Source organism: Barbus barbus, assembly GCF_936440315.1.
Source record: "Barbus barbus genome assembly, chromosome: 49".
NCBI lineage: Eukaryota > Metazoa > Chordata > Actinopteri > Cypriniformes > Cyprinidae > Barbus > Barbus barbus.
This window is the reverse complement of record NC_136727.1, coordinates 21,058,725-21,083,341: the sequence shown is the minus strand read 5'-3', so window position 1 is coordinate 21,083,341 and position 24,617 is coordinate 21,058,725. Positions and strand designations below refer to the sequence as shown.

The 24,617-nt window shown below is 38.4% G+C and overlaps 2 protein-coding genes across 2 annotated transcripts in view; one reads left to right on the top strand and one right to left on the bottom strand.

Annotated features, from left to right (window-relative positions):
• Window positions 1–24,617, bottom strand: part of LOC306867658 (ELAV-like protein 2) — a 75,205-nt gene that overhangs the window by 28,430 nt on the left and 22,158 nt on the right. The gene's annotated exons all lie outside the window — the stretch shown is intronic.
• LOC306867390 (fetuin-B-like) lies at window positions 7,180–13,270 on the top strand (the record flags this gene model as incomplete). Its single annotated transcript, XM_079413010.1, has 7 exons — window positions 7,180–7,384; window positions 8,742–8,851; window positions 8,968–9,049; window positions 10,619–10,785; window positions 10,858–10,971; window positions 11,087–11,182; window positions 13,130–13,270. The coding sequence occupies 7 exons, from the start codon at window positions 7,180–7,182 to the stop codon at window positions 13,268–13,270; spliced, it is 915 nt and encodes a 304-aa protein (XP_079269136.1).

Below are 24,617 nucleotides of genomic sequence, written 5' to 3'. Positions count from 1 at the left end.
TATGTCCATCATTAAAAGATACTTGACTGAAGAATCTGGAAGCGTTGCATTCATATGAAAATCAAGACCAATTCAGTGCCATTCACAGCAAATAACACCAGGCCAGACCGAAACCGGAAAATGTGCTTTCCTTTGAAATATTGCAAAGCTGACCCCTCTATTCCATTATAAAGTTATTTACATTTTTTACAAATGGCCACACTGGTCCTTTAGAGGTCTGTTCGGGTTCATGAACTCCAGAAAATTTTGAATCATTTTGTCTCTTCTGGTTTCCATCTAGTCCAGTGTTCTTCAGCCGACTCATATTATTATATTACCATGTTGTTTATTCAGTTCAGTACTGTTCAATAACTGCTTCGTTTTCTGAACATAATTTAGAATTGAAAAATATGACAGTACTTGATCTCTATGGAGAATGATTACCTTACATCTGACCAGACACCACACCTGCCTTCATTCTAGAGCCGACTTTTGAACCACGGGTGCCGTAAGATCTGCTCTAAAGTCGGCCGCTTCGCTGGATTGCGTTTCAGGCACTGGCCACTCAGATCACGGCATGCTGCAAAAGTTTGGAGGAGTTAGTCAAGACGTATGAAAATACCCTCTGATAATTTAGCATGGCATCTGTTTCCTCAGCGATGGATACGCTGGACTTCCAAGAATTAGGAGAGGCCTGTTCACCATCAAAAACAGCGTAATGCCCAGAGTTCGATCAGTCCCGACGAATCGTTGATGAACTTTCGCAGGACCATGCACGGTTGAGGGTATTCCAGAATGAGCAAGAAGATCTTGGGCCGATCAAACCACTCGTACATTTGTATTCCATACATAGGGGCTTACTGGAGGACACCTCAACATGAGCATCAGCGCCACTTCTGTAGAGGTCTGGAACAAACAGGCTAGAGAAAAAGACAACAAACGCTTAGTTAGCTATCCACCTTTTTCTTCAACGCGGAAGTAAGCCTATGGGCAAGACTTCCGGTTCATTAGCCGCTATAACGAGGAGAATAACAATGTGCAGTAAACGGTAAAACTGTTTGCACTACAAACAAGTGTGTTCATAGTGAAGATAAGACATTCAAATAATATGGTAAGACAGCATAAGCAGCAAAACAAACTGTTTTGTACAGATAAAAATAGCTGGACGCGGATGAGACCAGAAGCTAGACCCATAGAATTTACAAATGGCCCATTTTTACGGCAAGAAAAAGGTGGATAGATTTTACAATCAACAGAGCCTTTCCAGCTCAAAGTTATTTGGTGCTTCGAGGCTTTACCTTTTACTTTTATTTGTGGTGTGTTAACGACAGTAAATACAGTAAAACTCTTAAGGTTCGGTCACATTAGCAGAAAAGAAGGTTCACTATTGTCTATATGTATAAAGTGCAGCTAAATTTCGCAGGGAATCTGTGTGCACCTTTAAATCTGTCAGCTAAGTATTCTTTAGTCTTTGCCAAATTACAATTTCAATACAACGGCTGTTGTTTCATTCACACAGTCTTTTGATGGCAACCTGCAAAGATCTTTTTTTTTTTTAATCAAATTCTTCATTATGTACTTTATTTTAAACATACCTCTTTGGATGGAGTGGAGTGGTTCTGTACATAAGGATAATGCTCAGTGAAAGCATGCTACCTCTTGGCCGTCGGATGTTCGTGTTGCCTTGAACACCTTGCCGAAGCTTCCCTTTCCGATCAAATCCTGCAGTGTGTAGAAACTGTGCAAAGACTCTGAAAAACACAAGTTGCTGCAGAATTACAGGTCTTAGCACTGCTGGCTGTAAATAAAATCCATGTAAGGTATATGTCTCTTAGACAACGAGCAAACTATATGCGCATGGTTAAAGTTTACATGTTAGGTGATATCAGAATTACAAAGTAAAAATAATACTTTAAAAATAATAGAAAATAAGGTAAACTACAATATTTGTCACAAAAAATATAATGCAAGTATTTTGTGACAATAAAATGTGGCTTATTTTACAACAATTTGAAAGTTAAGTTGTAATAATGTGACCTGTTGGGCTTTTCTGAGCAGAAGGCTGTGCACTCACTGCGTCTGCTGCTGAAGCCCTTGTTGACTGGACAGGCTGCTGTGAGTCCGCTTGCAGTGAATCCACGCTCAACTCTTCGTCTATCCACGTCCTTTTTTTATTGTTTTGTTGTTGTTGTTTACGCCGTCGCTCTGCCATTTCTCTTGTTTTGAATCTGAATAATGTCTTCTGTTCATTTTGGTTACAGCTAGGCTATATTTGGAGCTGTATGATAATGTTTGATTATAACTATGTAAACATACATTGCAATATCCAGAGGCGGAGCTAGAGTTTTATTCATGGGGTGGCCAAGGCTAATTCAGGGGGTCCATGGACCGTGACAGAAAATCAGTGTATAACTCCAACATGGCATAAAAAAAGCATGAATAAATCCAACCAGTGGCACGCAGAGGGATAATCGCTGGCACGCGAGCAATAGGGAAAACTGCATACTCATGTACATTTTTATGCAATAACGTCTCATAGTCACAGCCTGTTAGAATCAGAATCAGAATGAGCTTTATTGGCCAGGTATGTTTACACATACAAGGAATTTGTTGTAGTGACAGAAGCTCCACAGTACAACAGAGAGACAGCAACAGGACAGGACACAGATAATAAATAAATAATATACAAATATCCAAATAGGCAATGTACGAAGCAGCAAAAACACAATATATAATATAGACAACTATGTATGTTCAGGTCAAGTATGTGCAAATTAGAAATGAGAAAATAAAACTAAAATAAGTGAGTGTGGTGAATGGATAATATATTATAGTTGTGTGTTCTGCGTTTATTTGTTGAGTGTTCATGAGATGTATTGACTGAGGGAAGAAACTGTTCCTGTGTCTGGTCGTTCTGGTGCTCAGAGCTCTGTAGCGTCGACCAGACGGTAACAGTTCAAAGAGGTTGTGTGCTGGATGTGAGGGGTCCAGAGTGATTTTACCAGCCCTTTTGCTCACTCTGGATGAGTACAGTTCTTGGAGAGTGGGGAGGGTTGTACCAATGATTCGCTCAGCAGTCCGGACTACTCTCTGTAGTCTTCTGAGGTCAGATTTGGTAGCTGAGCTGAACCAGACAGTTATTGAGGTGCAGAGGATGGATTCAATGATGGCAGAGTAGAACTGTTTCAGTAAGTCCTGTGGCAGGTTGAACTTCCTCAGCTGGCGAAGAAAGTACAACCTCTGCTGGGCCTTTCTTACAATAGAGTCAATGTGAATATCCCACTTCAGGCCCTGAGAGATGGTGGTGCCCAGGAATCTGAATGACTCCACTGCAGTCACAGTGCTGTTCATGATGGTGAGTGGGGGGAGAGCAGGGGGGTTTCTCCTGAAGTCCACGATCATCTCCACCGTTTTGAGCGTGTTAAGCTCCAGGTTGTTAAGACTGCACCAGACAGCCAGCTCCTTAACCTCCTATAGGAGCTATAAATACTATTAAAGTGTGAGAATTAACTTGCACTAATCTACAGATGCGCGAGTGACTGCTGCTCTTCAGATCAAATCCTCAACAGCACTCGTCAATGTCAAAATGATTGAGATGGCCAATCAAATCAAAGTAGGTGGGGTTTACTGTAAAACGTCAAAAGAGAGCGAGGTAATAAAATCATGGTTAATTTCCATGTGTTTTCTGATAACCCTAAAACACAATGCAGTGCCAAATTCAAAATACATCATACTGAATTTATATAGGTTACACTGTCAACAATTTTGAAAGAATTTTTTTTTTTAATTAATTAAATTCTATTTATTATTTATTTAATATGGAGTGTATAGAAAACCCTGACACAAGTAGCCATTATATAAAATTGCATTGTTAAATAACATTACCTTGGACGTTCCCTGGTCTTTAGAAGAAGAAAAAAATCCTGTGAGCTGGGTGTGCTCCCCAAGAGGACTATATGGTCTATGGACTATTGTAAATTTATTAAAGTCTTATTAATTATATGGGCTATTATAAGGCAAGGTGTGCAGTTCTTCAAAGTAGAACAACAACTGTTAATGTCTTAATATGAAAGATAATAAGTAAAAGAAATGTAAAAACTTAATACTGATCTTCATTATGTTAACGTGCAGGGATAAAACACAAACTTCTTTTCTTGGTGTGTGCGCGCGCGCATCAATTAAAGCAGCGCATTAATGGTGATTAAACTGAACTCAGGTGTGTCTCACTCGTCCTTAAAAGTGAAGCTGCGGGCTCTTTGATCACCCCTGGTGGCTGGCTGCAGTACAGGTCATAAACCTCACCCTCTCCATATAAACGAATGGGACTTCCGTCAAAATAAAAACATTTACACTTCCAATACAATTTTCCCAAATATGGTTTTGGTCATTTAAGGTAGTTGTTATCACGCTGATATATGTTCAATTGTTCGTTTTTGTGATAAGTTTGATTTTAGTTAGTAATTTGATGCTATAAAAACGGGGCGTGTTGTTATGGTTGATTGGATCAGCGGGAGTTTGATTCTGCGGCTCCATCTCAATTGTATTGGAAGTGTAATCTCTCAGGAGTGCATTCTTATTGTGCGTGTGCGTGAGAGGCTAAAATAAATGCTTATTTCAGTATGATTAAACAAAGAAAATGAAATCATAGCATATTCATTTTTGGGGTGGCACCCAGGGTGGCTGATCCGATGTCAGGGGTGACACCCTGGACACCCCTCTGGCTCCGCCACTGAATATATCATGTGCTGGTCAATTACCTGCTCGCCAGTGCGGAGTAACATTTCCGGTGGCTTCACCGCTCGGAGTCGAGAAGGGATGGATTCAGTTCATTGAAATTGGGCTTCATAAGACCTCAATATATCGTCAGGAGCCACAGTTATTAATTTGGTCTTGCCTGGTAACATTATGCATTTTTGGACTCTAAAGTACTGGTAGCTGCTAACTTGCATTTTATGAATCACCAAGGACCATGACTTAAGCTAAAAATGGTGAGTACATTTCTATTTTTGGGTGATCTATCCCTATCTTTTAGTAAGTTCTGCTGTTCATTTTCTCATTCATTCATGATTCTTCACTCTAATGTGCCAATAACTTAAGCAGTCCTGCCCACTAAACAGTAGACCCTGACTGCAGAACAAAGATCCAGGGGGCGTGGTTGGATCCACATCTAGGGGGTGGAGATGGGTAGGTTTAGGGGTGGGGATGGGTAGGTTTAGGGATCAGGGGGGGGAGATGGGTAGGTTTAGGGGTGGAGATGGTTAGGTTTAGGGATCAGGGGGTGGAGATGGGTGGGTTTAGGGGTGGGGATGGGTAGGTTTAGGGATCAGGGGGTGGGGATGGGTAGGTTTAGGGGTGGAGATGGGTAGGTTTAGGGATCAGGGGGTGGAGATGGGTAGGTTTAGGGGTGGAGATGGGTAGGTTTAGGGGTGGGGATGGGTAGGTTTAGGGGTGGAGATGGGTAGGTTTAGGGATCAGGGGGTGGAGATGGGTAGGTTTAGGGGTGGGGATGGGTAGGTTTAGGGGTGGAGATGGTTAGGTTTAGGGATCAGGGGGTGGAGATGGGTAGGTTTAGGGGTGGAGATGGGTAGGTTTAGGGATCAGGGGGTGGGGATGGGTAGGTTTAGGGGTGGGGATGGGTAGGTTTAGGGATCAGGGGGTGGGGATGGGTAGGTTTAGGGGTGGAGATGGGTAGGTTTAGGGATCAGGGGGTGGAGATGGGTAGGTTTAGGGGTGGAGATGGGTAGGTTTAGGGATCAGGGGGTGGAGATGGGTAGGTTTAGGGGTGGAGATGGGTAGGTTTAGGGGTGGGGATGGGTAGGTTTAGGGGTGGAGATGGGTAGGTTTAGGGATCAGGGGGTGGAGATGGGTAGGTTTAGGGGTGGGGATGGGTAGGTTTAGGGATCAGGGGGTGGAGATGGGTAGGTTTAGGGATCAGGGGGTGAAGATGGGTAGGTTTAGGGGTGGAGATGGGTAGGTTTAGGGATCAGGGGGTGGAGATGGGTAGGTTTAGGGATCAGGGGGTGGAGATGGGTAGGTTTAGGGGTGGGGATTGGTAGGTTTAGGGGTGGAGATGGGTAGGTTTAGGGATCAGGGGGTGGAGATGGGTAGGTTTAGGGATCAGGGGGTGGAGATGGGTAGGTTTAGGGGTGGGGATTGGTAGGTTTAGGGGTGGAGATGGGTAGGTTTAGGGGTGGGGATGGGTAGGTTTAGGGATCAGGGGGTGGAGATGGGTAGGTTTAGGGATCAGGGGGTGGAGATGGGTAGGTTTAGGGGTGGGGATTGGTAGGTTTAGGGGTGGAGATGGGTAGGTTTAGGGGTGGGGATGGGTAGGTTTAGGGATCAGGGGGTGGAGATGGGTAGGTTTAGGTAAATGTAGGGTAAATGTACAAATCTAGATCCAACCACGCCCCCTGGATCTTGTGTTCTGCAGTGAGGACCATCTCCCACTAAAAGCTGCACTTGCTACAGTAAACAATATAGCAAAATTATGATGCTAAATTCACAATTGTCATGTTGCCCAGGCCTAGTCCAACCCATGTATTAGCGTTACACAAAAACCCAATCGGATATTTTCATTGGCTTTTGGATGATTGGTTACAGACAATAAGCTCTTTGACCAACAAGCTTATGATTCTAACATGCTTTGTTCATGATAATCTTCACAAATGAACACAACTTTATTCATTTGATATTTTTTTATACATTTTGAAGAAGAAGTTAAAAAGCTAAATGGTCGCATGACTTCAACATCACTAAGTTTTCATCAACTCTTTATAAAAATAAAAAAAAACTTTTCCCTGAAAGATTTTACTAGAAATTGTCAAAAGATAGAACTGCCAGAGTCACGTGATTTTAGTAAACAAGGCTTAGTGGAATATCCATCGGTAATTTAGTTAATGATGGAAAATGTTATTTAGTGCATGCTAATGTAATGACAGTTTTCTGGATATGACACACATGTTAATGGAAGGCGATAGCATGGCTGTGTCAGCTTCAACTCTTCACTTCTGTAGTTTTGACCTGTATTGCGTTACTGTTCAGAAGCAGGCAGACAGGAGCATATAGAGCAGTAGCAGATAAAGACTGTGTTTGCTGATAGCTGCAGGTGAAAGTTCAGTGCTTTGTGTAAGAGTTTAACTGTATTTTTCATCTGCCATCTCTTTCACGGCTCTCTAGCAAAAGTGTTCCAGAAACACAGAGATGAGGACGCAGCTTTTGCTCTTGGTGTTGCTGATGTGTGTGTTCTGGCAGCACTGCAGCGCCTCTCTCATGCCCGCTGAATGCCAAGACGCCGCTTTGGTGAAGGCCGCCGAGGAGACCCTAGAGCAGATAAACACAGACAGACAGGAAGGGTATGTCCTCTCACTCAACCGACTTTATGATGTCAAACAGGACATAAAGGTGAGTGTTGATACTAGTATATGGATGCTTTTGAATGAAAATGGTAAATGGGTCAGTGGTGAATAAAGAAGTCCAAAATTACCAGGAAAAAACTTATTGGAGCTTGGAAAAAGTGAAAGATAAAGGGATAATTGGCCCCAAAATTTAAATTCTGTGATCATTTACTCTCTCTCAAGTTGTTTCAAACCTATATGAGTTTCCTTCTTTTGCTGAACACAAAGATGATATTTTAAAGAACGTTGGTAACCAATCAAGTTGGTTTTAAATCAGTTAAAAAGTCGACTACATCTGCATCTCGTGTCTTTCATATCTAAAAACTGAAACTACTTTGTTTATCCTTTAATTGTGTTGAATTATTTACTAATTATTAACTTTTTTCTTGTTTCCTGAATATATTTCAATTGCTGTCAAGTGCTGTCAAACCATAAATCACGATTAATCACATCCAAAATAAAAGTTTTGTTTACATCATATATGTGTGTGTACTGTGTATATATAATGTATATATAAATACACAGACATGCTGGTATATATATATATATATGTATATATTAAGAAAAATGCTACGTTTATATATTAAATATATTTATATATGATATAATTTATATTAATATAAATATATACATGTAAATATTTTCAAAATATATGCTGTATGTGTGTGTATTTATATATATATAATAAATATACACAGTACACACACATATATTATGTAAACAAAAACTTTTATTTTGGATGCGATTAATCATTTGGCAGCACTAAATTAAATATTGATTTTATAACTTTTCAAATTGTCTGTACATTGTTCATACATATATTCTTTTCCTATCTGATCCTCTTCTTGGGTTCATACATGCTGTTATGTTAAAATACACTATATTAAGCAACAAGAATGATTGATTGATGCCCATGGTGGAGGGAATTGCATGCTGCAGCATTAAAATGAACTTCTGTGTATTGAAAGTACTCCCAGCACTAACAAATACATTCCAACACCACACAGGCTAAATCAACAGATTCCCATTAGAGCCTGAGTCCTGGTCCATCTCATGCTGACTCACAGCTGCTTCAAGGCATCAATCTAGTTGTATCTTTTTTAAACAAAAACAAACCGCACTGGAAAAACTGCAGAGCAAAAGACGCAATCTATATCAAAAATATAATATATATGTTTATTTGTATTTTCAAAAAGATATGTAATAAATTTACAAACATTATTAGCTTTGGACCTCAGAATTGTAAAATTTTCATTTTTTTTCCCCTTAAAAAAAGATACAATTATCATAACATTATAAAGCTTGGGTTATTGAACCATTATTTCATGATAGTTTGATTAATGTCATGTTTGCTTCTAACAAAGGCAGGAGGCGTGAACCATTTACACCTGACGATAGATGTTCTGGAAACAGAATGTCATGTGATCAGCAGGAAAAAATGGAAATCCTGTGCTGTGAAGGGGATTGGTCATCTACCGGTATGTGTTTTACTCTATAGACCAGACCATTAGAACTTCACTGGCTAAGTCAGATACTTATATAATATACTTTAGTTTACATTTATATTCTGTTATAAATGTTTACTGTTATCTAGGTGTTCGGGACATGTGATGCATCCCTTGTTTCCCTTCAGAGCTCCATCAAAGTTAAGAATTACAACTGCACCATCCAACAAGGTGTGCTGTGACTGCACTAACTTCTCTTACTTTAATGGAATATTCTGATCAGTTACACAAAAAATAACAACAAATTGTCACATACCTTTAAAGTCTATGTGGAAAGGCATTCTGGAGAGTTGCAGAAATGTGCTGCTCATGTTTTTATCAAAGGGTTTAAATAACTTCTTTCATACAAAAATGTGTCATTTGCTTTGTGAAGTTACTTAAAATCTACTTGTAGCAGTTAAGATAGTACATGTTACCACATATATTTTTGCAGGCATTTATTTGAAAGTTACTACATGCAAGAAACCTTTGGTTAGATGTCTAGAAGCTCAGGAGTCCCCAGACGTATCTCGAAAATGAAAACATAACACAGCAGTAACTACAAAGAGATGTATAAAAGAAAATTGAACAGAGGAAAGCATGTTAGATGTTATTTAGGCCCAATCCCATTTCTACCCCTTAGCCCTTCCCCAGATAGCCCTTCAAACGAAGATTTTTCAGGACCACACTTCAAACGCAGGGGTATGAGCATACACTGTCTACAGCAGCAACATGACTGCCCGAGCAAACAAAAAGACACATAAATGTAAGCATTTTGGCAAGAATAAAGACTTTAATGAAAAGTAATAATTTGTTGTATGTCACATTCAAACGTGTTCAGGTACAGAAATTGAATAATTACTTATAAAATAACATTTGCATATTCTTCACTCTGTGTTGCACCTTGATTTTGCATTGCCATTTGAAATTAGTGGCAAGGCAACCACTGCATTTTAATCATGAATCAATCCAAAAAAAAAAAGCTATGTTTTTAATTTATTTTAGACTGCATAATTTCAAAATCTGAAGAAACAGAATGGTGTGACTTTAGCTTTGTGAAATGATGCTACGTGAAACCGAAACAGCAGACGGGCTGAATGAGACTCTGTGACAGCAGGTGGCGCTTATGGAACAGTGATACAGCGTTTCCTTGGTTACACTATAAACACAGCAGTGCTGCGTATTTACACTCATTTAAATGCATTATACAGAGGCAAGATGAAAAGAAAACGCCGTCTAAACTTTTCTGAAAACAACCAGTTCCCCTCAGAAACACATTCAAATAAAATTCAATGTTTAGGATTCCTATATTTCGCACATTTTGAATCTTGTTCTGCCTGATATGGTATGTTCTCCTCTTTGCGCCCGTCTTCAGCATCTCTGGCCTCTGTTAATGGCCGTTTACAGACTAATAAAATATAGATTAATCATTGTTAAAGCTACAAAGTTACTTGCCAAGACGGGCATTTTTATACTTTTGTATATATTTGTCCATTCAGGCGCAAGAAAGATGCTGTGAGAAACTCAATTCAGGGCTCGCGCGTGTCCGAGACGCTGCTGTTTACACAGGTCACAGCGCACAAGTACTGAATGGAGTTGACCAACAAAAATCCCTCATATTCCATGATTTGGACAAAAAATATATAAAATTCCCTGACTTTCAATGTCTGGAATAGACCTTTTAAAATTCCATGATATTCCAGACATTCCATGACCCGTGGGAACCCTGTAATATGCTGACTGTGTCTCACTGTTTCACAGTGGCAGCTCGAGCGATAGTAAACACTTGCCCTGACTGTCCAACTGCAGAACGCTTAGATGACCCAGTTATATCTGAGACCACAAGACTGGCCCTGCAGAAATTTAACAAGGAGAACACTTCCCCACATTTCTTTGCTCTTCTGAATATAACAGCAGCCAGCATGCAGGTACGCCAACGCCAGTAAATCGATCAATCGATTGGTCCTGTCCTGCATACATGTGTGTTGTGTGTGTCGCAGTGGGTTGTGGGTCCGTCTTATTTTGTGGAGTTCACCATTCAAGAGACTGACTGCAAGAAAAGCACTGCTGATGTCGAGCTCACGCAATGCAAGCTGAAGCACTCAGAGTCAGCAGTAAGAACTGATTCAGATCAAAATGAAATAAAGAACACTCTTTCAACGTGCTTTATATTGCCTTTGCCATTCAAATGTCTGTAAGTGCAGTAACCTTTCTTTCTGTTGGCTAAAGCACAAGGGCTTTTGCACTGGTTCACACATCAATGCTGATGACGGCCTGGAGATGAAGGTTCCTGTTGAGGTCAAATGTGAAATCTTTCAACCAATGGTGGGTGGTTTACATTGCTAAAGAGTGAGTAAAAGTAGCAATATTAATCATTTTAACCACGTTATACAGTAGTTGAGATTTTTTTCAGTAACAAGGAAAGCAGCGTGTACATGTAGCTTGACAATGGCCCACCTGACATATTTACTTTAGAAACATGAAGTTTGGTGGGACATATCTATGAGAAAACAGTACCATTCAAAAGTTTGTGGTCAGTAGACAAGGTTAATGGAGGCCGTAAATGGTTTTTTGAGGGCGTAAACGATTGTACATTGCACGTTTTTCCGCACATACATGTGATATTCGTATCGTATGATAGACCTCCTCATTCCGAACAACTTTGCCTCTAGAACCACTGCTGTCAATCAAACCATTTATTATATGATTGAGAAGACGTGAAAAACCCACTTTTGAGAACTAGTCCTAGGTTTTTCGCTCAATCTGGAAAAATAAACACCGCAGTGCAATTCTCTGGACTCTCTAGGCCTGGGGTCGCCAACAGTGACACACAGAGGGATTATCACTGGCACGCAAGCAATAGGGAAAACTGCATACTGATGTATGTTTTGATGTAATAACTTCTCATAGTCACACAGCCTGTTAAGGAAAGGAAAGGGAAGTGGTGTGTGGCCAAGTATGGTGAGCCATACTCAGAATTAGTGCTCTGCATTTAACCCATCCAAGTGTACACACAGCAGTGAGCACACACCCGGAGCAGTAGGCAGCCAATGCTGCGGCGCCCGGGGAGCAGTTGGGGGCTCGGGGAGCAGTCGGGGGTTCGGTGCCCTGCTCAAGGGCACCTCAGTCGTGGTATTGAGGGTGGAGAGAGCGCTGGACATTCACTCCCCCCACCTACAATCCCTGCTGGACCTGAGACTCAAACCCACAACCTTCGGGTTACAAGTCCGACTCTCTATCCATTAGGCCACGACTGCTCCAGGAGCTATAAATACTATTAAAAGTGTGAGAATGAACTTGTGCTAGTCTACGGATGCGCGCGTGACCGTTGCACATACTAGGCACTTCAGATCAAATGCTCAGTGGTCTAACAGCGCTCATCAAAATGACTGAGATGGCCAATCAAATCAAAGTAGATGCTGAGCGCGAAGCGTCCGTTTGAAAGAGAGCGAGGTGAGATGAAGCTGCAAATCATGTAATATTAGTCAACTGTTTTACGATAGAAAGGTTAAATGACTGACAGATATATCCAGTGATGCAAACTACTTGAATTAGTTTTTTCTCGAATATGGCCATTTTGAGAGTGTGAGAGAGACAGATGTGAGATGTGTCTGTGTCTCTCTCTACAAAAAATGAAGCTGAGTTTATGTACTTTAAAAACAGAGATTTTACCCCCTCGTTGCTGAGAAATATAATGTAGCGATTCAGTATCGATTAATAACAGTCACGTGGCAGCACTGACAGAATATTAATACATATTCTGTATTTATACGGGGCTTGCACTGGCACAGTGGTTGACCAGAAAAATAAAAAATGGCACGCACGTCATGCCGAAAAGGTTGCTGACCCCTGTTCTAGGTCAATAATTATCAAAAACATGTTGACATTTACCCTTTGTGAAGCTATAATGGGGTCCTTTAGAAAAGGGGCCTGTCCAAATATACCCAAAAGCCTATAAAGCCTAAACAAAAACTCAAAACTTCACGAAACCCGCTGAGCACATGCAACAGGTGATTCTAAACAAGCATGAACAGTTTCAGGGAGATCGGACCACAGCTGGCGCTACAACAGTGATTAACATAAAGACATCATATTTCTATGGTATCACCTGGATTTGCCAAAAGTGCTTTTTTAATAATTGATTTAGGGGGTTACAGGCTTGCTAAATAATATGTAATGTATTTTTCCTTATGTGCTTAAATACCTAAAGCGCTTGAACTCCGGTAATCGCTGCTTGCAGCTATATTTCATTTTTCTTTTGTTGTTCTCCAGGCTGTTCAACAAGGAGCTTTTGGATCAGTACATGTTCTCTCTCCTCCACCCATTCAACCTGCCCCCAGAGTCCAGCCCATGGCCAGCAGCTGCCCAGGGGAGAGACGACACAACCTTGGATTGACAGAGCTGAATCTCTGATTGAAATCACTTACAACCCAGCCATCCAGTCTAAACAAGCACTGCAGATGTTCACGTTTCCCAAAAGACAAATCTGCTTTTCATATTTGCATTTTTCCAGTATATCGTTTTTTGCCTATGCACAGTAATTTATCAATAAAGATATGTCCAACTGAAGCACACTGCTGCTGGGTGAGTTTCATAAAACCTTTTCAGAAAGAAAAAATGAAATATTTCATATTTCACCTTAAAATTAAAAAATAAAAAACAAAGTTATTTCACTGAAAAATGAAGCCTGGTATTTATTTATTTTTTTCTTTTGCAGTGTGACGCTATTTTTATGAAATTACACCTAAACCCTTTACATGTTCTCATTACTGTAATGCTAAAATATGTTGTCAGCGTCAATACTGTAAGTTGAAAATCAATTATCAATAGTTAAAAAAGTGATGGTAGTATTTAGTCATTTTTATATTGCATTTAAACTTAATTAGAATTCTGCTCATAATTATGAATTAATTATTAAATGTAACAATGGAATGATTGTATTAGAATAATGTATTAATAATATTTTTAATTGAATTGTTATCAGGCTAGCTAATCAAATAGCTATGTTTTTGTGATATTCACGCTTTAAAAAATAAATGGCTGAGGAACATACGGTATACTGTATGTACATACATACTTAAGAAAACCTATAAGATTTGAATTGAATTATTATTTAGCAAAGTGGAATTGTGATTAGAAGACTATGCCAGTTGCTAGAAGACTATGTTAGATTTTGCTAGTTGCTAAATTTGGCTGATTCAATAAACAATGAAAGCAACCAATCAAAATTCAGGCTGTTTCTTCCTGTTCATCTGGACGATATCACTTCTAGTTGACAGTTCAGTTTAAATAGTGCCTTTGCAATCAAATTGACGATATCGCTGGAAATGAAGTGTCCCCAACTGAGCAAGCCAGAGGCGACAGCGGCAAGGAACCAAAACTCCCTCTGTGACAGAATGGAGAAAAAACCTTGGGAGAAACCAGGCTCAGTCGGGGGGCAGTTCTCCTCTGGCCAAACGAACCAGCTGTTCAATTCCAACTGCAGCAACGTCAGATTGTAAGGACTCAACTGGTTCCAGTGGTCTTTCCCGATGGCTGTCTAGGTGGCGGGGTCCTCACTGGGGATCTGTCTCTGGGGCTCATCTAGGTGTCCTGGTCTCCGCTGACGTTCAGGACTGTAGAGGTCGTCTCTGGGTGCTGATCCACCATCTGATCTGGATACGAACTGGATCTGGTGACTGCAGAGACCATCTGGGTGGATACGGACCGGATCGGGTGGCTACGGTGACCTCGGAATAAGAGAGAAACAGATTAATATTAGCGTAGATGTCAATCTTCTTACGATGTAACGAGTACATCAGGTGTTATGGGAAGTGTTCCCGGTTCCGGTTGACCTAATTAATGCAGCCTAACAATCCTTTAACGAATTTGAATTATAGAAATGCGATAGTGTATTATGTGTAAGCCAGGTTAAAGAGATGTGTCTTTAATCTAGATTTAAACTGTGTGTCTGCCTCCAGAACAGTGTTAGGTAGATTGTTCCAGAGTTTGGGCGCTAAATAGAAAAAGGATCTGCCGCCTGCAGTTGATTTTGATATTCTAGGTATTATCAAACGGCCAGAGTTTTGAGAACGTAATAGACGTGGAAGACTATAATGTGATAAGAGCTCGTTCAAGTACTGAGGCGCTAAACCATTCAGGGCTTTATAAGTAATTAACAAGATTTTAAAATCTATACGATGTTTAATAGGGAGCCAGTGCAGTGTTAACAGAACCGGGCTAATATGGTCATACTTCCTGGTTCTAGTAAGAACTCTAGCTGCTGCATTTTGAACCAGCTGGAGTTTGTTTATTAAACGTACAGAGCAACCACCCAATAAAGCATTACAATAGTCTAACCTTGAGGTCATGAACGCAGGTATTAACATTTCTGCATTTGACGTTGAGAGCATAGGTCACAGTTTAGATATATTTTTAAGATGAAAAAAGCAGTTTTACAAATCCTAGAAATGTGGCTGTCAAAGGAGAGATTGCTATCAAACAGCACACCTAGGTTCCTGGCTGATGAAGAAGAATTTACAGAGCAGCCATCAAGTGTTAGACAGTGATCTAGGTTATTACTTTTGGGGGTTTTAGGTCCGATAATTAACACCTCTGTTTTTTTCAGAATTTAGCAGTAAGAAAATATTTATCAACCGTTTTTTGTTTTTTATCGACTATGCAGTCCGTAAGTTCCTCAATGTGGTGTGTTTCACCGAGCTGCGAAGAAATATAGAGCTGAGAATCATCAGCATAACAGTGAAAGCTTACAACGTTATTCCTGATGATATTTCCCAAGGGTAACGTAAAAAATGTGGACAAATTTTATATTTAAATTTGTACATGCATTAACAAAACCATGAGCATATAACAAAAGCAGTATGTTAAATAACACTCAAGCTTTGCACAGTCTGTACATTAATTTGCTAGTTCTTATGACTTATTCAAGCGTAAAGACAGCAGCACTTAAAGAATCTAATTAGATGTGAGGACAGATGGGAGGAGTACGATCACAATAAAGGAAACCTGAAGTCATGGAAGGAAGGAGAAACCATAGAAGTGTTGCATTATTGAAGAACAATGCTGAAGATAAAGGTGCAGAGCGAGTGAGAAGAAGACAAAGCAGGTCACAGAGGAGCAGAATGGACACTCAAAATCAGGTGAGGGTCTTTTACAAATACACCTGATCAGATAAATGTCTCAGTTTTAGAAATCCATTTGTGTACATGTCATTCAGCTAAGTGCTTTATACCTGCTTATGTATGTATTCTACACAAGAATAAATAGTAATGTTCAGGTCTCTAAAAAGATCAAATAATTCCACAATGATTTTACTGATGTTATTTCATGAAGCAAACACTGACGCGATACCTGTCAATCAGAGATGATCAAACATCCTCCAGATCCCACAGGTAATGTGTTGTGAATGCGCACATGAGAGGAGAACGTGGTAAATAACCTGCAGTCAGGTGGAGTTACACTGGTGTCCGTTTCCCTCACGACAGGCTTCAGTATGTTTGACATTGTTTACAGACTAAATCCACTCATGCTTTCCTTTTTCAAAGCATTTTATAATTGCAGCAATAATACTCATACTTGAGACAATATGCATTTAAATCAATGCTACATCTCAATTTCATTTTGTTTGTTAGAGCATTTTAGACAAGAACATGGAAGCAGATGAGCAGATGGAACGAACAGAACAGAGGTATGTAAAGTGATGAGTATTTATTTGAACTGAAGTAATTTTTCTTTGGTTACGTTTTCCAGGACTGTTTTGGCTTTAATGTTTCTAGTTTTGTTACCATAAAGTAGAAATGTGAGGCTTAGAATTTTATAAAAGCATTTATGTTCATTTTTCAGTTAAATGTGGACTAACCCACCTTTTGGGTTAACTATTTAATGGAAAAATTTAAACCAACAGCTGGGTTAGTCCATATTTGACCCAAAGTTACATTGAAACAACCCAGCATTTTTAGAGTGTAGCTGTTATGTTGTCATGGCAACAGAACAGATCAGTAAAAAAAAAGAAGAATTGTACTCTAAAATCATGTTACCATGCCTGTTGTTTGTTTCTTTTATTGTACAGTATTTCCAGTATTACTGCTTAAGCCCACATATTTATTAATATCTATTTATTATATTTTTATTTTTATTTAATATATATATTAATTATTTTTAACTTGAGTTTGTCATGACATAGTTTGAATGATGTCTGGATTTGTGCTATACAGATACTGTAGATCTTTATTCTTTTACAGGTCATGTTTATTTCCACCGCTGAGCTCTCATTTAGTTCAGAAACGAGAAGAACCAGCTTCAGTTACACTGAATGATCAGCAAAGAAACATAGAAGATCAAAGATGTTTGCTGGAAGAGGTCATACATTTTGATCAATTTTTGAAAAACATTAAATGTTGGTTTAATAAAGAAAGTATAATTTTACTAGAAAGTCAGATGATAGATGGGCAATATTTATTTATTTTGCACTAGCTGAGAAATTTTCTTTTGCATGATTGGTGTTTCTGAACTCTTGATGTCTTTAAGAGACGTTTAGACAATGTTAAATAGACTGTGTTGTACAGCTGGCCCGCATAGAACAGGACCTGAAGGAAACCATTCGGAGAGAGGCGAAGAGACAACAAGAGCTGGACCAAGTAAGACGTGAAGAGAATCGGATCCACTGGAGAAGTCTGTTGTTCCTCAGCCTCAACCATCGGACAGCGAAGTATGAACCTTCGCCTGAACTATTCTCTCAAAAAAATATAAAACATCTTTATAAGCTTTCACATATCAAATATAAACTATAGCACCTCTAATGAGCTAATGAATAGTCTGTGGTTTGGGGTGCTGTGGTGTAAATGTTTGCTACTCCAAAGCATCATAAATCATCACTATTATGCCTTTGAGCACTTAACACTCCTGTCTCTGTGATAAATTCATATGGCCGTAATATTATGTGCATCAATTTACACGACACACATACATGCATTTATCCATGAGACCTGAAACCAAAAGATTTCTGATGATTTCTGTGTTTCTTGCTATAGGCCCTGGGTGACAAGCTACTATAAGAACATACCGATGCACATCTATTGCCTTCCAATAGAGACTGTTGTCCGAAATCAAAACAAGAAGAAGAAGAAGAAGACAAGAAGATGAGGAAATTATGCTGTTACAGCAAACAGTTACAAACTAAAAGAAAATCAGAGCATCCAGAGCATCATGTAATCAAACAGACGGTGAACACTATTAACTGCAATGATGTTGCGATTAAACTTATAGCAAAATTTGGAAGTTTTGTATGTTGTTTGAGGGTTGGTATCATCTGAGGTTCTCTGAGGGGTTACCATCATCTCTTCTCAGGTGTTCGAAAAGCAGAAAGCAGGCCATAGCAATGCCACATGTCAGCCAAGAGCAAGGAAATAAACCACACTGGACCTTATCCGAGTCACAAAATCTGTGTATATTAAATATGGAGTCATCTCAGCCTTAATAAGCCCATTAACAAGCAGAATCACTGAAGGAAAGAAGAGAACAGATACACAACAACAACTGACTGCAGCCACAGCCTTAGATGAATTCAGCTGAAGATAAAAGACATCACATCTCTGAAGATCTCAGCAGAGGAGGATTAAACAACTCCACAAACAGCAGCACCAGCTTCACTCATGATTGACTTTATTTCTGTTAGAGGTCTATTTATTAAGAATTAACAGGGGTTTAAATCTAATGTGTTTTATTTGAAGTCACCATAACATTGATTAGTGTTTCCATCAGTTGGTCTCTGAGTGAGAATTATATAAACACTGGGAGTGTTAGTTTAACACCGGGGGGTTTGTTTTGTTTTTTACTGTGGCTGAATTGTTATTTTTTAGTTGGCTCAGCCTTTACTGAACTAGCTTTATAGTCTGTTCAACTAAAATGTTTTAATTGGTTGAACATTTAGAAAACTACAGCAAATGATATCAATTGATATTTAAAGATTTACTCCGTATTTTTCATGTTACCTTAACTATGATTTATTATTTGCGCATCACAAGAAATTGCTGTGGAACTATTTATTACATTTTATACTAAGTTTAAGAAAATCATTAACTATCAATCGGTAAAAACACACACATTATACACATAATAGCCTTTATTTAATAACAATCACAGTAAATTCCCCGGTGTATCCCCACGGTGCAAGTTATCACAAACGCTTGATTGCAGTTGTTGCTGCTAAGGGTGGCCCAACCAGTTATTAGGTTTAGGGGGCAAACACTTTCACACAGGGCCATGTGGGTTTGGATTTTGTTTTCCCTTCATAATAAAAAACTTCATTCAAAAACTGCATGTTGTGTTTACTTGTGTTATCTTTGATTAATATTTAAATTTGTTTTATGATCTGAAACATTAAAGTGTGACAAACATGCAAAAAAAAAAAATCAGGAAGGGGGCCAACACTTTTTCACACCACTGTATTTACCATGTGTATACATTAGTAAGTACAGTAAAGTATCTAATTAGTTACCATGTAAGGGCACTTCCTGTAAGTTACCATTCTTACCCACACTTGTCTGTACGTACAAACTAATAACCATGCATGTACTACTGTTAAGTACAGCCGTGTTTCTTATTTGTTACCATGTACATACACCTCAGGTAAGTACCTTGTGTTACCACTCTTTTGCCTGTAGGTACAATATATTTACCATGTATGTACCAGGGAAGTACACATACTGTAAAATAAAGTGCTACCGACATATCAATATACAAATACACTAAAAAAAAGCTAAACTCAAACATAAACTACTGCCAGGTAAATTATGCTTTTATGAAAGCAACAATGACACTTTCTTAATATGAATTCACATGTTACATTGCATAAACTGTCCTTAACATGAAAATAATAACTTTCTGTCACTTACAGACAAATAGTGTCCCAGGAACATTATAGGTGCTCCATCTATCAAGCCGCGTGCTCTGGCTGATCCCTGCATTTAACTAAACAAATGGCTGAACAGCTACTTGATGGCAGTGTTACTCAAATAATTCCAAAATAAAAGTCATAAAGAAGGCAACACAAGCCCTGTTACAATATTACCAACGCAAGATGCACTTTTAAGTGTGTGGGAAAATGTATGGTTTATTCAAACACCCTAAAGCTTAAACACAATCTCGGAGATCATTCATGTTCTTCACCTCTCTGCAGGCTGTATAACTGCAGTATTGGGGAGGAAGGCTGTGCTGCTCTGAGTTCAGCTCTGAGATCAAACTCTTCACACCTAAGAGAACTGAATCTGAGTGATAATAAACCAGGAGACTCAGGAGTGAAGCTGCTCTCTGCTCTACTGGAGGACCCACACTATAAACTGGATAAACTAGAGTAAGTTATTGAGTCAATGCTTTCATTTATTATATTGTTTTAAAGCAGATCTTTTAGTGTATTTTGTCTTCCTCTTTATTTTTTACAGTATTTGACTAATAACAGTCACACTCACAGTGGAAACAAGCTCTTAACAAGTGAATCAAAACAACATTTCCTGAACAAGATTGTCATCTGGACAAATGCAGATACTGATCCAGTAGTCTCATTTGTGATACATTTAAGCTGATTTGTTTATGTGAATCTTTGGGTAGACAGTGAATTGATACAATTCATGATTCATAGATTGATTCAATAAGAATTTTTTCAAATTCAGAACGATTCGATTTGAGACGATTCACAATCAAATTCAATTCGAATCGATTAACAATTTGATTCTGCATTCTTTAAGTGTATTCACATGATTATTTAAATGTTTCCCCAAAATTATTTAAATGCTTAGTCAGGTGCAAATTACAGAGCAGCCTTTATGGAGTCAGAGAAAGAGGGCAAAAAAATGTTAGTTTAATTATGCTATAGCATGGCATACGTAGAAATTTATGTAAGCCAAGATTTAAAAAAGGCTTAGAAAGTATTATTTCATGTTATCTATTGTCTACAGCAGGGTTCTTCAAATCTTACCCTGGAGGTCCAACCTGCTTCAGAGTTTAGCTCCAACCCTGATTAAACTCATCTACCTGTGATTTTCTAATGATCTTGAAGACTCTGATTAGCATGCTCAGGTGTGTTTGATTATGGTAAGAGCTAAACTCTGCAGGAATGGTCCAGATTTGAGGATCCCTGGTCTACAGTGTTAATATATAGGCTATTATTTTATGACTCACCTTTGCATGATGTGAGCTTCTTATTTTCAAAAAATAAAATGCTACAGTATTTAATAATTAATTAATAGCAGTGAGTGATGATTCTGAAAGAAAATGCCCAATGTCTGTTTGCTGTATTAACAAACGCAACTTTTATCCATCTGATTAACAGATAAACCTTTCGCTCTTATTTCAAGGCTGTTGTTAATGGTGTGGTTATTTTAATAGTTTCCTTCGTACTTTCGGTGTAACAACATTGTTAAAAGTCATTTGTATATCATTAAGAGCTACGAACAGAGCGCGAGCACAGTCTTGTTACAGGCGGTGGAGCGTGTTTAAGAGAAATCACGATTCATTCGATTCTTAATGTCTTAAGTCCATTACTGGCCAAAATCAATGATTCACGATTCAAAAATCATGTTTCAATATGATTAATATGAACATATAGGGTAAACCTACCTATTAAGCTCACCAAAATCTGCATTGAGACATTTTTAGTGCACAAGATATCGGTTTCAGTACAAGAACGTACTCTCGCACAATAACATTTAATTTTATTTTAAATGATAAAAGTTTTTCAGTTAAGATGTACATAATTCCCAATAAGCTCACATCATGTTTTATTAAAAATTCTTGTTTATTTTAAACAACCTTTTTAAAGAATGATTTATAAATGTTTTATTTGAAGGTATAGACTCAATTACAAAAAAAAGAGAATACAAAAATCAAGCAACAAGGCATTCAATTTGATCAGTTATATATTCATAGTGGGGTGTCATTCAAACACATTGCAACATCTAGACTTGTCACAAAGTCAAATAACAAAACAAACCAACAAAACCTTTCATTCATGGGGATGAACACATTCATTATGAAGCCTCTTATTAAATAGATGTCAACTTATTTTTATTCTCTTACAGCTGGAACACACTACATGAATTTTGCCCCAATTTTCCACCGATTTACGGTCTGGAGAAGTTGACCCTAGTTGCCAAAAGTCAAAGCCAATCTGTAGATTTGAGTTGACAGATTCTATAGAAAATTGCGTAGTGTAAGATGGTCCATCCAGTCGGAGGGTATCAAACATGTTTGATATTTTCAACCGATTTTAGAACACATTGTTTTCATTTGTCAAGCGTCTCCTAACAACAAGGCACACGTTTCTGTGTGAGTTTGTTGTAATCGGAATTGATTTAAGTCTGGTAGTGTGTGATCTTCAGTTGTGTAGTGTATGATGCCCATTTTTCTTTTGTGACCATTTACAAAGTCGGTAAGTGTATGATGTCTGGTGTTTTAAAAATCTGTTCAGATTTTAAAAGTCGTGTAGTTTATTCTAGCCTTTAGTCACTTTTTTCCTGGACAGATACAACAGGTTTCTGATGGCTCCTTCTTTCTACAGATGACATGTCTCTTTCATAAACTATAGTAACATCTACATTTTATCTTGAAGCTGTTATAATTAGATTAGATTAGATTCAACTTTATTGTCATTTATGCAGAGTACAAGTACAGAGCTAATGAAATGCAGTTAGCATCTAACCAGAAGTGCAAGAATATAGTGTTTTATATACATATAAGTGCAGAGTAAATGAAGATATGATTTACAGAATATACAGTGGAATTGCTATATACAGTATTGAGCAGAGTATATACAGAATATAAAATAGGAATGCAATGTAGGGATTGTATGTACATTATGAACAGAGCAATGTAGATTATATAGATTACAGATTATATATACACATTATGAACAGCAGAAACGTGAGAACAGTGGTAATAAATAAATACAGCTGGATGAGTGTGCAAAGTATTGATAGAACAATGTATTCTATGCAAAATAGCAGTAGTGCAATATTTTATAGAAATAGTTTACTGTGCTTGTACAGTAACAACTTTAGACAGTTTATAGTGTAATAACTTTGACAATGTGCAGTCTGTTATTAATAAGTTATTAATCATTTTATATGCCAGTGACTGACTTTGTTTTAGCAATTTTTGCCCAAATTAAGTTTCCATTCCTACATACAGTTAGCGGCCGATCATAGAGAGTTACATTTTGCATTGCACTGTGCAGACTTTCTTTGGTTTTCTATGTAAACATGCTCTAGACAATAACATCATATGCATCAGTAAAATCATACGAGAGAAAATATTAATTCCATATTGTAAAAACAACTGTAACATACAAACATACACATACAACATACAAAAAACATACAAAAAAATAAATGCACACAGTATAATAATGAATTCTGCAGCTTGAGGCTTATCCAGGAAGATGCCAATCAACAAAGGACCACAACAGACTTCCATCCTCAGGAATATACAGCTTCTCGAAAAGCTTCTGCCATTGACCCAATATTACAATGAAATGAGTTTTTACAGGTTAAGTAACAATATTTAACTTGCCACTGTCACCTTTGGCTTGCTTAGTATTTGGCAATATTATTGACTTGATTGCACAGACACTATTGGATGAGAGCTGCTTCATAGATTTAAACTCATTCTATAATTGATGGATTTACAGAGTTATGAAAACAGTAGGAAAACAAAGCCAAACCCCAGGCATTTTAGGAAATGTAGAAATCCCAGCCAGTGCATGTCTGTGAAAAAGAGGATGTATTGATCACCCTAAACCACACACACAAACAGCTCAAGCCCAAACAATGGACTGCAAAAGAAACTCTTAAATACAGGTACTTCCTTAAACATCTCAAACAAAGTATTAACAGACTAGAGCCTGGGACAGTTTAGTGCAGGGGTGCCTGTTCTGTACAATCATGTTTCTGGAGATCTACCTTCCTGAAAAGTTCCTCTCCACAGTGTGGTATGGAAACAGCTCCAATCAGGACTGCAAAGCACTACAGAGAGTTGTGCGCTTAGCTGAGTGCATCTCAGGGTCTGCTCTCCCCTCTCTGCAGGACATCTACCTCAAACGCTGCAAAAATAGAGCTGTTAAAATGATCAAGGACTCTAATCACCCTGGTAACCGTCTATTCACTTTGCTTCCATCTGGTAAGCGCTTCCGTAGCCTGATGGCAAAAACTGAGAGACTTAGGAGGAGCTTCTTCCCCCAGGCCATCAGGCTCCTAAACTCTAACTCTGTGTCATAACATCACTTGACTCCATGTAAATATCACCATATCAATAAGCTATTCATAATTTCTCTACCTCATATTGCTGCTATTTAAATACCCTGTACAACGTTTTGCACATTATTTTTTGCACATTCCTCTTATTACTATTTGTCAACAACATACTGACCTGCACATTTATATTTATATTTTTTTTATCTTATCTTATCTTTTATTTTATTTTATGTTTGTACTTCTTCTTAATATTTGTATACTTTATAATTGCACTGTCCTTGGAGCGGACCTGACCTACATTTCACTGCTGGTTATACTCTGTATAATTGTGTATGTGACAAATAAAACTCTTGAATCTTGAATCAACTCTGATCTAAGGCCGTTTCTCAAACGGAAGGCTGCATCCTCCGGAGGTCGCATTTGTAGGGTGCATACGTCATTATTTTAGAATATTAAAAATTAGAAATCTGACCATTATTCTTAGCAAAGCGTAAATTGTTGTTATATGCTTATGACTC